General features: G+C 44.0%; 1 protein-coding gene across 1 annotated transcript in view; it reads left to right on the forward strand.

The window, feature by feature from the left end:
- Positions 1-19409, forward strand: part of LOC139406146 (interleukin-1 receptor accessory protein-like 1-B) — a 418506-nt gene that overhangs the window by 380306 nt on the left and 18791 nt on the right. Inside the window, exon 7 of the mRNA XM_071148631.1 lies at positions 5555-5690. Within this exon, the coding sequence (XP_071004732.1) occupies positions 5555-5690 (136 nt within the window). The remainder of the gene's footprint in view (positions 1-5554; positions 5691-19409) is intronic.

Below are 19409 nucleotides of genomic sequence, written 5' to 3' on the forward strand. Positions count from 1 at the left end.
TAGCGGCTAACTCTGTGGGAAATACTGAGGCATACTCAGAGAATTTAAAGAAAATAAAGGATTGATCTGAAATCTCTCCTTCATCACATTACGTGACCAGCTACCAGCCTGCGGGGAGGTTGTCAATCATGTAAGATAATAGATTTGCCACACACCAAATCTGTGTAGGTGGGACCGAGAGACTGAAAAATGATTTCTATCTCCAGGCCATCAGAGTGTTAAATAGTCACCAGAAGGATGACATAAAGAGCCGTTGTGTTGAACACTGTGCGATGTTTAACAGTGGGAATCACAGAATGGTGAACTTACTAAATGACTGAGAGTTTGACTGTGCGATATTAGGTTGCTTCTTGTGTAAATATTTTCAGTTTGGATTTTAATGATTTGTATGGCCTCTGCCCAGTACCGTGCCCTGAACCTTAGTCATTGTTACTAGCCGACCTCTGCCCAGTACCGTGCCCTGAACCTTAGTCATTGTTACTAGCCGGCCTCTGCCCAGTACCGTGCCCTGAACCTTAGTCATTGCTACTAGCCGGCCTCTGCCCAGTGCCGTGCCCTGAACCTTAGTCATTGCTACTAGCCGGCCTCTGCCCAGTACCGTGCCCTGAACCTTAGTCATTGTTACTAGATGGCCTCTGCCCAGTACCGTGCCCTGAACCTTAGTCATTGTTACTAGATGGCCTCTGCCCAGTACCGTGCCCTGAACCTTAGTCATTGTTACTAGCCGGCCTCTGCCCAGTACCGTGCCCTGAACCTTAGTCATTGTTACTAGCCGGCCTCTGCCCAGTACCGTGCCCTGAACCTTAGTCATTGTTACTAGCCGGCCTCTGCCCAGTACCGTGCCCTGAACCTTAGTCATTGTTACTAGCCGGCCTCTGCCCAGTACCGTGCCCTGAACCTTAGTCATGGTTACTAGCCGGCCTCTGCCCAGTACCGTGCCCTGAACCTTAGTCATTGTTACTAGATGGCCTCTGCCCAGTACCGTGCCCTGGACCTTAGTCATTGTTACTAGCCGGCTACCATCTGGTAGGGATCAGCACGGAATCCTGGGACTGTCCTGGAGTCACTCTTCACATTTCATGAAAAAATTATATGACAAGACCTGAAAAATTACAACATGTTCCCCAATGTCATACTAATAATACAATTCCACAAAATACACAACGTGCAGTAGTGAATTGGCCAAAAAATTAAATAACTCCTTATGCAAACAGGTTGTCGCATGGAAGCCTTTAGCCTATAGCATATGAATTATTGACACTGCCAGACTGCACATGAGACCTGAATGCAGTTTAGGGTTCTCATCAGAACTGAAAATTCGATCCCAGTCCGACCCAAGCCCGGTGAGCTGAAGCCCGAGTCCAGGCCTGGTCCGACATGACAGAAATGAAATGAGCCCTAAGAAATGACAGATATCTAGAAAACTTTATTGATTTAAACTGGTGTTGAGAACAACACGACGGAGGCGTGAAGAGACAAAGAAACAGCCGTTGGGCCTAGAGAAAGAGAGAGGAAAACTCACCTTAGTTATATATATCCATATATATACTGAACAAAAATATAAACGCAACATGTAAAGGGTTGGTCCCATGTTTCATGAGCTGAAATAAAAGATCCAAGAAACTTTCCATACGCACAAAACACTTGTTGTTGTGCACACATTTGTTTACATATCTGTTAGTGAGCCTTCCTCTTTTGCCAAGATAATCCACCTGACAGGTGTGGCTTATCAAGAAGCTGATTAAACAGCATGATTATTACACAGGTGCACATTGTATTGGGGACAATAAAAGGCCACTCTAAGGCACACATCAACAACAGCCACCCTCGAAGCATCATTACCCATCGCTCCACAAAAGCCGTGGCCCTTGCAGAGCAAGGGGAACAACTACTTCAAGGTCTCAGAGCGAGTGATGTCACCGATTGAAACGCTATTAGCGCGCACCCCGCTAACTAGCTAGCCATTTCACATCGGTTACATCAGTCACTTGTTATGTCAGTCAATTTAGCAATCTAAAAACAAAATTGCTGACAGGTCAGGTAACATTGTTTTCGATTGTTAAATTAATTTAGTGGCCAACTATCTAAACTTGTTATTATGGTCGAATAACCTGCCAGCGATTTTGTTAGACTGACTATCTCAGATATCATATTAAAAACTGCAAACATTTCTCTACACCCTATCGCAAAATGTGTAGAATTGCATTAAATGAGTTATAAAATTACTAAATCTTCTCTCTGTCCCATGGCAAAATGTGTAGAATTGCATTAAATGAGTTATAAAATTACTAAATCTTCTCTCTGTCCCATGGCAAAATGTGTAGAATTGCATTAAATGAGTTATAAAATTACTAAATCTTCTCTCTGTCCCATGGCAAAATGTGTAGAATTGCATTAAATGAGTTATAAAATTACTATATCTTCTCTCTGTCCCATGGCAAAATGTGTAGAATTGCATTAAATGAGTTATAAAATTACTAAATCTTCTCTCTGTCCCATGGCAAAATGTGTAGAATTGCATTAAATGAGTTATAAAATTACTAAATCTTCTCTCTGTCCCATGGCAAAATGTGTAGAATTGCATTAAATGAGTTATAAAATTACTAAATCTTCTCTCTGTCCCATGGCAAAATGTGTAGAATTGCATTAAATGAGTTATAAAATTACTAAATCTTCTCTCTGTCCCATGGCAAAATGTGTAGAATTGCATTAAATGGAAATCTAAAACTAACTAAACTAAAATATTTTCACAATAGGGAGGGGGGAGGGGGTATGGGTGTGGGTCCGCAGACCCACGAGCAACTGCGTCCCCTCATGATGAGTCCAACAGGCAGCTTTGGGTACATGTACTTTTCCCATAGTATCATAGCAAAGTATTCGTGTGCTGTTTTCTTCTTTTGTGTTATGCAGTGATAAAAGAGAAAGAGCCGAGGAGCCGAGGAGAGAGAGCTCACTGTTTCTGGGGACTACTATCAGGCTGCTTCTCTCTCTGTGTCCACCTTACACACACACGTGCATGGAGGTCTGGGTGGGAACCAGGGGGTGTGACGGCTGGATTAGGGAGGACACAACGGGGTGCTACCGACAATTTCCTGCGATTCCCCCAGAGCTCAGCGGAGACGGACGGAGGCATGAAATTACCAGATTGAAACTGATCTCTGGTTTAAAACACCGGCATGGAACACGCACACAGACACAGATCAGTTCCACAACTTCAGTGATGACCTTGACCAACAATGTGTGGGGTTTTGAAGGTGATGAAGTTTGCGTATGGCCCTGTTAGCATTCTCTGGTGTTAGTCTCTGGACATTGCCACTGCCATCAGATAATGCAGTAGGATGGCCATGCTGCTGTAACCATAGACAACAGTATTAGTAATAATAGCAGGGTTCTATAATTATGTTTTAACATTCTAGAAGGCTTCCTGCCAGTGTTCTAAATGCTGCTGTGTGTTTGTATAGGTACAGTGTGTGCTGTGTTCCCAGTGTCCTATACTCAGAACAAATACCATCCACTGAATGGCTGTTGAACTTTGGAAATGTCAGACACTGCTCCTCACAGGAAAGGCTAGCATTTCATTGTCGTGGGCCCAAACCTTACACTTTAAACTGCTTTTTCTAGGCAGGACCCAAAAGGAATGAATGTGTATGAAGTTACTGTGGGCGGTATGTTATGAACACTATACTAAGAGCAACACCACGCACAGGACCCACTGTGCAAAGCAACAAGGCCTCACTAGAGTCAAAGAAAACAGTCAACACACAAAAGCAGAATTAGCATTGCATTCAGGTCCCCAGTAACACCTATAACCTTTTTATAATACTGCATTAGTCTCTCTCTCTCTCCCCTCTTCTCCTCTCTCTCTTTACCTTTCCTTTTCTCTCTCTCTTTCTCTCTACCTGCCCCTCCCTTCACCCTTCCATCTCATCTCAATCCCTCTTCTCTCACCCCCCTCTCTCTTAATCTCTCTCTCTCTCTCTCTCTCTCTCTCTCTCTCTCTCACCAAACACACAGCAGTTTGCCCCGAGCCAGGCACAACAGTTTATCTCCAGAGACACTGTGATGAGCTGCTCCCATACATCTATCCATACATACAGTACATGTGTTGTTTACATGGAGGCATGTGGTTTCTCAGTCAGTAGCCTAGCCCTCTGCTACTGCAGTGGTCCCACAGAGAAACACAAATACACAGGGATACAGAGTGGAGAGAGAGAGAGAGAGAGAGAGAGAGAGAGCGAGAGAGAAAGCGCTCCATGCATTGAATTAAAAAAGCTTCTCTGAGCTCTCAGCCCTGCAGTATGAATGAAGTATGCACTGTGCAGTGTGTAGTCAGTGGTGCACACATGATAGGTATGGGGTTTCTCCTGCTGTTTTCTACTATTTAAGAAGCAGCTGTTCATTTGGAATTTATCTGTGTCGGCGGTATATACAGACATTCTACACCAGGGGTATTCAACACTTACCCTGCTGGAGCTTGCTAGTTTTCTGTTCTACCTGATAATGAATTGCACCCACCTGGTGTCCCAGGTCTAAACAAGTCCCTGGTTAGGTCCCATGTGGCTCAGTTGGTAGAGCATGATGCTTGCAACACCAGGGTTGTGGGTTGATTCCCACGGGGGACCAGTACAAAACAGTACGAAGACGTATTCATCCACTACTGTAAGTCACTCTGGAGAAGTGTCTGCTTAATGACAAAACTGTAAAATGATTAGAGTGGAAAGATGAAAAAACACAGTGGAACTGGCTTCGAGGTCCAGAGATGAGTTTGAGGGTTCTACAGCATCACAGACAATGGTGACTGTTTCATTGTTTGGAGACAATGATATAATTTGTTCGTCGAATGTTTGTTTTTCTCTTTGAAGTGTGGTTTCTCCCTGTTGTCTGGAGCAGTAAGCACATTGGATGAGAATATGTTCAAACACACAGGACCTGAACTAGAACCAACAATAGAAGAATAGTGAACTGAGGTTTTCTATCTCATGTGCTGTTTACAGAAATAACAGTTATGTCAAACCACATACCCACACTCTCCGTTCTCCCCACCCAGATGGTGGAGTTGAGCGTTTGGAAGCTCTTCAGTGCCCCCTTGTGTTGTGTAGGACTGGTATTTATTTGACCACCATTGTGTCTCTTATTCATGTAAAGATTTACAATACAGAGACATGATGAAGTACATGCTCAAGATTTCATCAGAATGTGATCTCTTTGTTCCGACGTGCCAAGGGGGACTGTACCAGTATGACAGTGACTTAGTGAGTGTTTGTTCGGTGACTTTGTACCATTTGTACACAGTGAAACGTCTAGGTAAGGTCTTGGGTGTCTAGGTTTAGCTGTTACATACCTATATAGCCATAGATAAGACTTGAAGTGTGGATGTCTTCATCCCATTCACAATACGACCCCAAGGCAACCGAAGGTGCCGGTTAGCTCTCTCTACTGCTAACTAGTGTAGAAAACTATTCCAGATCTCCTATTTCTCTATGTACAGCAGACTACTAATGTCTGTGTTGAAGGATTGAGAAGAATAATAGTGTGCTATTTCCTGTCTCCACAGGAAGTGCCCTGAACCTGACGTGTAGAGCATTCTTCGGCTACAGCGGGTCAGCGGTCAGTCCTCTCGTCTATTGGATGAAGGGAGAGAAGTTCATCGAGGACCTGGATGAGGAGAGAGTCGAAGAGAGCGAAATCAAGTGAGACACATGGTGGTTTTACTCCTCTCACTTCTAATGTAGTAACCATATGACCTAATATGTTATCATAGTCACTCTGATACGATTAGGATGAATACATTGTAACTATGGAATTGTGGTCGAAATTAAATATGAATCCTGTAGACAATACTATTTATACTAACACAGTACACAGTTCAACTGGACTGATTTATAGATACATCACACAGCAACACACAACTACATCACCAGACTCCATTGGATACTGTAGTAGACCATACTATGATGTAATACTTAAGCACAAAGCCTTAGATGAGCTATTCAGTGGCGTGAACAGGGGGTGGCCCACGGCACCCCTGAAATCTTATTGGCCACCCAAGTGGCCCCCCTTGGGATTCTGAGATCTGATAGGTCGTCTCTGAATATACAGTGCCTTGCGAAAGTATTCGGCCCCCTGGAACTTTGCGACCTTTTGCCACATTTCAGGCTTCAAACATAAAGATATAAAACTGTATTTTTTTGTGAAGAATCAACAACAAGTGGGACACAATCATGAAGTGGAACGACATTTATTGGATATTTCAAACTTTTTTAACAAATCAAAAACTGAAAAATTGGGCGTGCAAAATTATTCAGCCCCCTTAAGTTAATACTTTGTAGCGCCACCTTTTGCTGCGATTACAGCTGTAAGTCGCTTGGGGTATGTCTCTATCAGTTTTGCACATCGAGAGACTGACATTTTTTCCCATTCCTCCTTGCAAAACAGCTCGAGCTCAGTGAGGTTGGATGGAGAGCATTTGTGAACAGCAGTTTTTAGTTCTTTCCACAGATTCTCGATTGGATTCAGGTCTGGACTTTGACTTGGCCATTCTAACACCTGGATATGTTTATTTTTGAACCATTCCATTGTAGATTTTGCTTTATGTTTTGGATCATTGTCTTGTTGGAAGACAAATCTCCGTCCCAGTCACAGGTCTTTTGCAGACTCCATCAATTTTTCAGTTTTTGATTTGTTAAAAAAGTTTGAAATATCCAATAAATGTCGTTCCACTTCATGATTGTGTCCCACTTGTTGTTGATTCTTCACAAAAAAATACAGTTTTATATCTTTATGTTTGAAGTCTGAAATGTGGCAAAAGGTCGCAAAGTTCAAGGGGGCCGAATACTTTCGCAAGGCACTGTAGAAGGTCACGGTATGATTCACACTTTGGATGGAACTTGAACTGAATTTACTGCTGTACACTAATACCCTTATATCAAATCCTAACCTTGAATGCAAACACTGTAGACTTTTAGAATGATTTCTGATGTATTTGAGTAGGGAAATGTACCAAACCTCAGCTGAAGCATTTCATGTGTTGAGGCATCATAATTATAAAGAAAAAAATCCACCTTGCATTGATTACATTTCAAAATGTTATGCTCCCCCTAAACTGTCTCTGGACACGACACTGGAGCTATTCTCTAAACTGTCTCTGAACACGACACTGGAGCTACTCTCTGAACACGACACTGGAGCTATTCTCTAAACTGTCTCTGAACACGACACTGGAGCTATTCTCTAAACTGTCTCTGAACACGACACTGGAGCTATTCTCTAAACTGTCTCTGAACACGACACTGGAGCTATTCTCTAAACTGTCTCTGAACACGACACTGGAGCTATTCTCTAAACTGTCTCTGAACACGACACTAGAGCTATTCTCTAAACTGTCTCTGAACACGACACTGGAGCTATTCTCTAAACTGTCTCTGAACACGACACTGGAGCTATTCTCTAAACTGTCTCTGAACACGACACTGGAGCTATTCTCTAAACTGTCTCTGGACACGACACTGGAGCTATTCTCTAAACTGTCTCTGGACACGACACTGGAGCTATTCTCTAAACTGTCTCTGAACACGACACTGGAGCTATTCTCTAAACTGTCTCTGAACACGACACTGGAGCTATTCTCTAAACTGTCTCTGAACACGACACTGGAGCTACTCTCTGAACATGACACTGGAGCTATTCTCTAAACTGTCTCTGAACATGACACTGGAGCTATTCTCTAAACTGTCTCTGAACACGACACTGGAGCTATTCTCTAAACTGTCTCTGAACACGACACTGGAGCTATTCTCTAAACTGTCTCTGAACATGACACTGGAGCTATTCTCTAAACTGTCTCTGAACACGTCACTGGAGCTACTCTCTGAACACGACACTGGAGCTATTCTCTAAACTGTCTCTGAACACGTCACTGGAGCTATTCTCTAAACTGTCTCTGAACACGACACTGGAGCTACTCTCTGAACATGACACTGGAGCTATTCTCTAAACTGTCTCTGAACACGACACTGGAGCTATTCTCTAAACTGTCTCTGAACACGACACTGGAGCTACTCTCTGAACATGACACTGGAGCTATTCTCTAAACTGTCTCTGAACACGACACTGGAGCTATTCTCTAAACTGTCTCTGAACATGACACTGGAGCTATTCCCTAAACTGTCTCTGAACACGACACTGGAGCTATTCTCTAAACTGTCTCTGAACACGACACTGGAGCTATTCTCTAAACTGTCTCTGAACACGACACTGGAGCTATTCTCTAAACTGTCTCTGAACACGACACTGGAGCTATTCTCTAAACTGTCTCTGAACACGACACTGGAGCTATTCTCTAAACTGTCTCTGAACACGACACTGGAGCTATTCTCTAAACTGTCTCTGGACACGACACTGGAGCTATTCTCTAAACTGTCTCTGGACACGACACTGGAGCTATTCTCTAAACTGTCTCTGAACACGACACTGGAGCTACTCTCTGAACACGACACTGGAGCTATTCTCTAAACTGTCTCTGAACACGTCACTGGAGCTATTCTCTAAACTGTCTCTGAACACGACACTGGAGCTACTCTCTGAACACGACACTGGAGCTATTCTCTAAACTGTCTCTGAACACGTCACTGGAGCTATTCTCTAAACTGTCTCTGAACACGACACTGGAGCTATTCTCTAAACTGTCTCTGAACATGACACTGGAGCTATTCTCTAAACTGTCTCTGAACACGACACTGGAGCTATTCTCTAAACTGTCTCTGAACACGACACTGGAGCTATTCTCTAAACTGTCTCTGAACACGACACTGGAGCTATTCTCTAAACTGTCTCTGAACACGACACTGGAGCTATTCTCTAAACTGTCTCTGAACACGACACTGGAGCTATTCTCTAAACTGTCTCTGAACACGACACTGGAGCTATTCTCTAAACTGTCTCTGGACACGACACTGGAGCTATTCTCTAAACTGTCTCTGGACACGACACTGGAGCTATTCTCTAAACTGTCTCTGAACACGACACTGGAGCTACTCTCTGAACACGACACTGGAGCTATTCTCTAAACTGTCTCTGAACACGTCACTGGAGCTATTCTCTAAACTGTCTCTGAACACGACACTGGAGCTACTCTCTGAACACGACACTGGAGCTATTCTCTAAACTGTCTCTGAACACGTCACTGGAGCTATTCTCTAAACTGTCTCTGAACACGACACTGGAGCTATTCTCTAAACTGTCTCTGAACATGACACTGGAGCTATTCTCTAAACTGTCTCTGAACACGACACTGGAGCTATTCTCTAAACTGTCTCTGAACACGACACTGGAGCTATTCTCTAAACTGTCTCTGAACACGACACTGGAGCTACTCTCTGAACATGACACTGGAGCTATTCTCTAAACTGTCTCTGAACATGACACTGGAGCTATTCTCTAAACTGTCTCTGAACACGACACTGGAGCTATTCTCTAAACTGTCTCTGAACACGACACTGGAGCTATTCTCTAAACTGTCTCTGGACACGACACTGGAGCTATTCTCTAAACTGTCTCTGGACACGACACTGGAGCTATTCTCTAAACTGTCTCTGAACACGACACTGGAGCTACTCTCTGAACACGACACTGGAGCTATTCTCTAAACTGTCTCTGAACACGTCACTGGAGCTATTCTCTAAACTGTCTCTGAACACGACACTGGAGCTACTCTCTGAACACGACACTGGAGCTATTCTCTAAACTGTCTCTGAACACGTCACTGGAGCTATTCTCTAAACTGTCTCTGAACACGACACTGGAGCTATTCTCTAAACTGTCTCTGAACATGACACTGGAGCTATTCTCTAAACTGTCTCTGAACACGACACTGGAGCTATTCTCTAAACTGTCTCTGAACACGACACTGGAGCTATTCTCTAAACTGTCTCTGAACACGACACTGGAGCTACTCTCTGAACATGACACTGGAGCTATTCTCTAAACTGTCTCTGAACATGACACTGGAGCTATTCTCTAAACTGTCTCTGAACACGACACTGGAGCTATTCTCTAAACTGTCTCTGAACACGACACTGGAGCTATTCTCTAAACTGTCTCTGAACATGACACTGGAGCTATTCTCTAAACTGTCTCTGAACACGTCACTGGAGCTACTCTCTGAACACGACACTGGAGCTATTCTCTAAACTGTCTCTGAACACGTCACTGGAGCTATTCTCTAAACTGTCTCTGAACACGACACTGGAGCTACTCTCTGAACATGACACTGGAGCTATTCTCTAAACTGTCTCTGAACACGACACTGGAGCTATTCTCTAAACTGTCTCTGAACACGACACTGGAGCTACTCTCTGAACATGACACTGGAGCTATTCTCTAAACTGTCTCTGAACATGACACTGGAGCTATTCTCTAAACTGTCTCTGAACACGACACTGGAGCTATTCTCTAAACTGTCTCTGAACACGACACTGGAGCTATTCTCTAAACTGTCTCTGAACATGACACTGGAGCTATTCTCTAAACTGTCTCTGAACACGACACTGGAGCTATTCTCTAAACTGTCTCTGAACACGACACTGGAGCTACTCTCTGAATACGACACTGGAGCTATTCTCTAAACTGTCTCTGAACACGACACTGGAGCTATTCTCTAAACTGTCTCTGAACACGACACTGGAGCTATTCTCTAAACTGTCTCTGAACACGACACTGGAGCTATTCTCTAAACTGGCTCTGAACATGACACTGGAGCTATTCTCTAAACTGTCTCTGAACACGACACTGGAGCTATTCTCTAAACTGTCTCTGAACACGACACTGGAGCTATTCTCTAAACTGTCTCTGAACACGACACTGGAGCTATTCTCTAAACTGTCTCTGAACACGACACTGGAGCTATTCTCTAAACTGTCTCTGAACACGACACTGGAGCTATTCTCTAAACTGTCTCTGAACATGACACTGGAGCTATTCTCTAAACTGTCTCTGAACACGACACTGGAACTACTCTCTGAACACGACACTGGAGCTATTCTCTAAACTGTCTCTGAACACGACACTGGAGCTATTCTCTAAACTGTCTCTGAACACGACACTGGAGCTATTCTCTAAACTGTCTCTGAACACGTCACTGGAGCTATTCTCTAAACTGTCTCTGAACACGACACTGGAGCTATTCTCTAAACTGTCTCTGAACACGTCACTGGAGCTATTCTCTAAACTGTCATATCTAGCTGTTAATTATTTCCTTTGCAAGCCCACGCAGGCAGGAATTCAGAAATGCAGGCAGACAGGCGGGAATGCAGGTAGGCAGGAATGCAGGCAGGCAGGCAGGTATGCAAGCAGGAATGCAGGCAGGAATGCAGACAGGCAGGTATGCAGGCAGGCAGGTATGCAGGCAGGAATGCAGGCAGGCAGGAATGCAGACAGGCAGGTATGCAGACAGGCAGGCAGGTAAACCCAGTCTGTTCTGTTGCTCCTACTATTACTATCACACCTCTTTAGCACACCAGTCTATGGTTCCCAATCAGAGACAACGACAAACACCTGCCACTGATTGAGAACCATATCAGGCCAAAACACATAGAAACAGACTAACTAGACATGCAACATAGAATGCCCACTCATATCACACCCTGACCAAACAAATCATAGAAACAAACAACGCAAATAATGGTCAGAGTGTGACACTACCACCACTACCCTCTACCTCACTACCCACTACCCCACTACTGTCACTACCCTCTCCCTCACTACCGTCACTACCCTCTCCCTCACTACCCTCTCCCTCACTACCGTCACTACCCTCTCTCTCAATACCCTTTCCCTCACTACCACCATTACCCTCTACCTCATTACCCACTACCTCACTACTGTCACTACCCTCTCCCTCACTACCGTCACTAGCCTCTCCCTCACTACCCTCTCCCTCACTACCGTCACTACCCTCTCCATCACTACCGACACTACCCTCTCCCTCACTACCTCACTAACCTCTCCCTCACTACCGTCACTACCCTCTACCTCACTACCGTCACTACCCTCTACCGCACTACCGTCACTACCCTCTACCTCACTACCGTCACTACCTTCTCCCTCACTACCGTCACTACCCTCTACTTCACTACCATCACTATCCATTCCCTCACTATCGTCGCTACCCTCTACCTCCCTACCGACACTACCCTCTCCCTCAATACCCTTTCCCTCACTACCACCACTACCCTCTACCTCACTACCCACTACCCCACTACTGTCACTACCCTCTCCCTCACTACCGTCACTACCCTCTCCCTCACTACCCTCTCCCTCACTACCGTCACTACCCTCTCTCTCAATACCCTTTCCCTCACTACCACCATTACCCTCTACCTCATTACCCACTACCTCACTACTGTCACTACCCTCTCCCTCACTACCGTCACTAGCCTCTCCCTCACTACCCTCTCCCTCACTACCGTCACTACCCTCTCCATCACTACCGACACTACCCTCTCCCTCACTACCTCACTTACCTCTCCCTCACTACCGTCACTACCCTCTACCTCACTACCGTCACTACCCTCTACCGCACTACCGTCACTACCCTCTACCTCACTACCGTCACTACCTTCTCCCTCACTACCGTCACTACCCTCTACTTCACTACCATCACTATCCATTCCCTCACTATCGTCACTACCCTCTACCTCCCTACCGACACTACCCTCTCCCTCAATACCCTTTCCCTCACTACCACCACTACCCTCTACCTCACTACCCACTACCCCACTACTGTCACTACCCTCTCCCTCACTACCGTCACTACCCTCTCCCTCACTACCCTCTCCCTCACTACCGTCACTACCCTCTCTCTCAATACCCTTTCCCTCACTACCACCATTACCCTCTACCTCATTACCCACTACCTCACTACTGTCACTACCCTCTCCCTCACTACCGTCACTAGCCTCTCCCTCACTACCCTCTCCCTCACTACCGTCACTACCCTCTCCATCACTACAGACACTACCCTCTCCCTCACTACCTCACTAACCTCTCCCTCACTACCGTCACTACCCTCTACCTCACTACCGTCACTACCCTCTACCGCACTACCGTCACTACCCTCTACCTCACTACCGTCACTACCCTCTCCCTCACTACTGTCACTACCCTCTACTTCACTACCATCACTATCCATTCCCTCACTATCGTCACTACCCTCTACCTCCCTACCGACACTACCCTCTCCCTCAATACCCTTTCCCTCACTACCACCATTACCCTTTACCTCATTAGCCACTACCTCACTACTGTCACTACCCTCTCCCTCACTACCGTCACTAGCCTCTCCCTCACTACCCTCTCCCTCACTACCGTCACTACCCTCTCCCTCACTACCGACACTACCCTCTCCCTCACTACCGTCACTACCCTCTCCCTCACTACCGTCACTACCCTCTACCTCACTACCGTCACTACCCTCTTCCTCACTACCCTCATCCTCACTATCGTCACTACCCTCTAACTCACTACCCTCTCCCTCACTATCGTCACTACCCTCAACCTCACTACCGTCACTACCCTCTACCTCACTACCCTCTCCCTCACTATTGTTACCTACCCTCTACCTCACTATTGACACTACCCTCTGCCTCACTACCCTCTCCTTCATTTTCGTCACTACCCTCTACCTCACTACCGTCACTACCCTCTACCTCACTACCGTCACTACCCTCTCTCTCACTACCCTCTACCTCACTACCGACACTACCCTCTTCCTCACTACCCTCTCCCTCACTACCGACACTACCCTCTCCCTCACTACCGTCACTACCCTCTCCATCACTACCGACACTACCCTCTCCCTCACTACCGTCACTACCCTCTCCCTCACTACCGTCACTACCCTCTACCACACTACCGTCACTACCCTCTACCGCACTACCGTCACTACCCTCTACCTCACTACCGTCACTACCCTCTCCCTCACTACCGTCACTACCCTCTACTTCACTACCATCACTATCCATTCCCTCACTATCGTCACTACCCTCTACCTCCCTACCGACACTACCCTCTCCCTCAATACCCTTTCCCTCACTACCACCATTACCCTCTACCTCATTAGCCACTACCTCACTACTGTCACTACCCTCTCCCTCACTACCGTCACTAGCCTCTCCCTCACTGCCCTCTCCCTCACTACCGTCACTACCCTCTCCCTCACTATCGACACTACCCTCTCCCTCACTACCGTCACTACCCTCTCCCTCACTACCGTCACTACCCTCTACCTCACTACCGTCACTACCCTCTTCCTCACTACCCTCTCCCTCACTATTGTTACCTACCCTCTACCTCACTATTGACACTACCCTCTGCCTCACTACCCTCTCCTTCACTTTCGTCACTACCCTATACCTCACTACCCTCTCCCTCACTATCATCACTACCCTCTACCTCACTGAACGTAGAGGAATGCAGATGGACTAGGTGAGGGAGGGCTTGTGTTTTGGTTTTGTGGGTAGAATCAGGTACAGAGCTCAGTTTTAAGGTTAGCAATCTTCCTCTCCCTCTTTCTCCCCCCTTTCTTTCTCTGTCCGTCTCTCTCTCTAGGATTCTCTCTCTCCTCAACTGAAGGGCTATATCTCTTTAATAATGCAGCCAGATATTTCATTCTGTGGATCAATAATGTATTTGATCATGTATTCTTTATTGTCCATGCAGCCTTTACTCCAGGCCTGCTCTGATCCTCTCACAGCCCAGACTTTACTCCCCTGATCACTCCACACACCCTTAATGGGATGGACACACTCATTACTATCAAACAGAAAGGGAGTAGCCAAGGGAGGGGTAGGACGAGAGGGGGGATGAGAAGATGTACACAAAGTAGAAGATGGAGAGGTTTAAAAGTTAGAAGGGGTTAGGATTTGGGGAAAAGTTAAACAAGAGAGCAGGATGGAGAGAGAGAGAGAGAGAGAGAGAGAGAGAGAGAGACATATTTCCCTCAAATTACACAGACCCACAAAGAATTTGAAAACAAATCCAATTTTGATAAACTCCCATATCTATTTGGTGAAATACCACATTGTGCCATCACAGAGCAGCAAGATGTGTGACCTGTTTCCACAAGAAAAGGGCAACCAGTTAAGAACAAACACCATTGTAAATACAAACAATATTTATGTTTATATTTATTTTCCCTTTCATACTTGAGCTATTTGCACATCATTACAACACTGTATATAGACATAATAACATTTGACATTTCTTTATTGTTTTGAAACTTTTGTCATGTTTACTGTTAATTTTTAATTATTTATTTAACTTTTGATTATTATCTATTTCACTTGCTTTGGCAATGTAAACAAACATTTCCCATGCCAATAAAGCCCTTAAAAGAGAGAGAGAAAGAGAGAGAGAGAGAAAGACTTCCCAAATGGTTAGCAACTTGTAAACATTACCAAATAAATGTACAATTATAACATGTAATTATGTTTCAGCCATGCAGCCAAAGTATCTTCCATTCCACTGCTACAAGGATGTGGATCTGTTACCAAGGTTTTGCCTTCCACCCACACTCTCCTGGCCTGTCCATTACTAATGCATCAGCAACCTCAGCCCATAGAACCCAGGGAACCCACCAGGGTTATATTTAAACAACCCAACCTATTGATTCTGACTAGTTCCATTTCTATTAAAACGCAGGTCCATAAATTCTCATTTGCATCGCAGATGGCAACAGGGCTATTGTTGTTTTCATAGCATGCATGGTTGGGCATTAGCACGGAGGCTGTGTGTGTGCGTGTGTATGTGTGAGATTAAAAAATGTGCCAAACCAATCTGCCTCAGAATTATCGATGGGGTATTGAGCTCGTTTACTTCTGTTCATACCGGGTTCTCAGGTGGGCTTTGGATGAAATATAGGTAATGAATACATTTTTAGTTGATCAGTTAAATGAGAAGAATCCATATTCACTGGCTTTACTAATGAGGAAGTGAGGAGCTGTTGAAAGAATAGTGCATTTTGTTCAGGAGATTTTACTCCAGCTAGCCTGAACCAGATCTGTTTGTGCTGTCTTGCCAGCTCCTGTGATCATTGTCACACACAAGACAGAGAGTCTAGACTAGAACCCCAACAGAGTCGTAATTAAAATCTCTTGTTGATGTTTGGCTCATCCAGGGTTTAAGATACAATCAGCCACAGCAAGTCCAGTCCCATTAGATCCCCATCTAACATCCATTCACATTCCCTTGGCCTGTTTGGTCTGGGTAGAAGTTGCCCATTGAGCACAGATCTAGGATCAGCTTACCCTCTCCAGATGCCTTTTTATTATCTCCCTCTCCCTATCTCCCTCTCCCTATCTCTTTCTCCCCAGTGCTCACTTGTAGTACATAGGCTACACATTAATGCACATACAGACACGGTTTCACACACACATACACACCACACACACACACACACACTCTCTTTCTCTCTTTCTCTCACACGCAAACACACTCTCTCAAACACTCTTTCACTCTCTCCCTCTTTCCCTCGTGCGTGCCTCTGTGCTGAGGGTGCTTTAAAAGTAGGCTAAGTAGTTGTATGTGAAGAACGAGGGAGCATCATGTCTCCCTTCTCTCCTCCGCCAGCCTACAACAACTCAGCAAGGGACACTCGTTTACTTTATGGAATATTACTTTCTCTCCTTCCGCTCAGTTTCCATGGCAGCTGCTATAAAAACATTATCTTCCCGGTATCATTATTTGTTTTTTACTCCCAGGAAGAAACATATGGCATGGGATTAGTTTCTTTATTCTGTAAATGTGTCTACCACGATCCGTGTGTATATTCAACATAACTAACAATCCGTGCATATATTCAACATATGAACTGTGAATATCTTAAAATATTTAGTAAATAAAACCATAATCTGTAAATATCTTAAAATATTTCACAAATTAAACCATAAATCACAAATAAATCTATGATCTGAAAATAGATTCAATATAGCTCACAAATAAAACTGCAATTTTAACAAATGTTCAGAAATCCCTAACATTTACAACTGTGGAATATGCATTTGCGCATTCAAAAAGTGCTTGTGGATGTATATTCTGTGCTTACAGAATTTCTAGAACTGTTTTTCGCCTGTTGATGTATTACAATCCACAAATGTGGCTTCAGATGAGAGTCGGCTATCTCCATTCATTGGGATCATCTTTGTGTGATGACATCAGAGTGATGACATCATGGCTGTGTCCTTCTTGGTAGAACGCTTTTTAGCTAGAAGTAGTGTAACGTGTGCGCCGGGTGGCAGGAAGCAGGTGCAGAAGTTGAGTATAATAATGAATAAATGCAGATGAACAAAACATGAGAAGTGTACAGAACGTGAGAGAAAACAATACTCTCTAGTGACTGATGTCTACTGAGGGATAAATAAAGGGGTATAATGAAGGAAATAATGATGTCCAGGTGTGCGTTATGATGGGAAGCAGGTGAGCGTAATCATGGTTACCAGGACCGGTGGTTAGTAGACCGGTGACATCGAGCGGCATGACAAGAAGTTCATGAAATGTGAGTTTAACGTTTATTTATTTATCAAATTATGTTAATATTTTAATTAATTACTTTCATACGAATGCTAAATTTGACCATTGGGACATGCAACCCCGAGTGTGTGCTTTCGCCCACTTGCCAAGCTAGCTAACGTAAGGCGATCTTGTCACCTGAATTTATTTTGTTTTAATCAGATAACGTAAACACGTACATCGCCTTGGTCCGTACAATTGCCCTTATTTTAGAGCCCCAAAAACGTAATACTTCCAGATCAACTAATGTCAATACAACTAATGCGTGATAGTGAGGAGAGATGTCATGTGGGAAAATTGCTTTTTTTCAATCAATCTGTCCAACTTTTCACCTTATTGCCTCTAAAATGTAAATAAAACACTATAAAGAGTTTATATAATGTGTCATTACATACCTATTTGTGTTGAATTTGAATCTGTTTTTTAGGGCAGTGTTAGTGATCTTAGAAGTAAACAGTAGCTTTGAGAATGATGATCGCATGCAATGATGACGCAAAAAATGACTAGGTATCCCCCCTCACCCCCATCACTGTCCATTTCTTGTTTTTAAAGGATGAGAGAAGTGCTACACCTGGTGGAGAAAGATTGTAAGACAGAAATGGTTGTTTTATGCGTGCTGTACGTTACTTGTTTTTAAAGGATGAGTGAAGTGTTACACCTGGTGGAGAAAGATTGTAAGACAGAAATAGTTGTTTTATGTGTGCTGTACGTTACTTGTTTTTAAAGGATGAGTGAAGTGCTACACCTGGTGGAGAAAGATTGTAAGACAGAAATGGTTGTTTTATGTGTGCTGTACGTTACTTGTTTTTAAAGGATGAGTGAAGTGCTACACCTGGTGGAGAAAGATTGTAAGACAGAAATTGTTGTTTTATGCGTGCTGTACGTTACGACACGCCACGACGTAATGGAGGGTCTGTTTAAAAATACAAATAAAATCTTTCTCCAATACTGTAGAGCCATTACCATGTCGATCAACGCTTGAATAGAAACGTAGTTCACACCCCGGTTTTGAAGTCAACACAGTCACTACAGTCCCATTAGTTTTATTTGTAGCCTCGTTTGAATGTTGCGGTTGTGCACATTTGTACGGAATGGGGTGAGTTTACGTTAATGTTGCAATTTCTTACCACCACACCAGTTGAGAGAGTGACGTATCCTGTCAAATAATACATTTCCCTGAAAGAATTGATTGAAACATTTCTCATTAGCTTACTAGCCAGATCACCAATTAAGGGTTTTAAAACTGAGCGGTTCTTCATAATTGACACATTTCTGAATTAACAATTACCTAGTAAGTTTAATTTTGGTTGTTAGTCTAAACAGCTGATGAGATCGCCTGCTAGCTATTGGTAGATTCCAACGCAAGCTAGTTAGCTAGCATGGCTAGTGGGCTGATGTCGAAAGCACACACTTGGGGTTGCATTCCCCAAAGGTCGAATTTAACATTCATATGAAAGTAATTTGTTGAACATCATAACATGAATTGTTGAATAAATACACATTTCATGAAGTTCTTCATTCTTCTTCTAGCTAGAAAGCTTTCTCCCAAGGACACAGACGCAATGTCATCACTGTGTGTCACATGACACAGATTATCCCAGTGAATGGAGACAGCAGACTCTCATCTAAAGTCACATTTGTGGATTGTAATACATCAACATGCAGAAAAAGTCTAGAAATTCTGTAAACACAGATCCACAATATCTTTTTTAATGCTCATTCCACAGTTGTAAATGTTAGGTATTTCAAAACATTTCCTCACATCCTTCTACATCTGTTCAAATGGTAGTTTTATTTGTGAGCTATGTTGAATATATTTACAGGTCATAGATATTTTTTGACTTATG

The sequence above is a fragment of the Oncorhynchus clarkii genome, chromosome 3 (assembly GCF_045791955.1).
Source record: "Oncorhynchus clarkii lewisi isolate Uvic-CL-2024 chromosome 3, UVic_Ocla_1.0, whole genome shotgun sequence".
Taxonomy (NCBI): domain Eukaryota; kingdom Metazoa; phylum Chordata; class Actinopteri; order Salmoniformes; family Salmonidae; genus Oncorhynchus; species Oncorhynchus clarkii.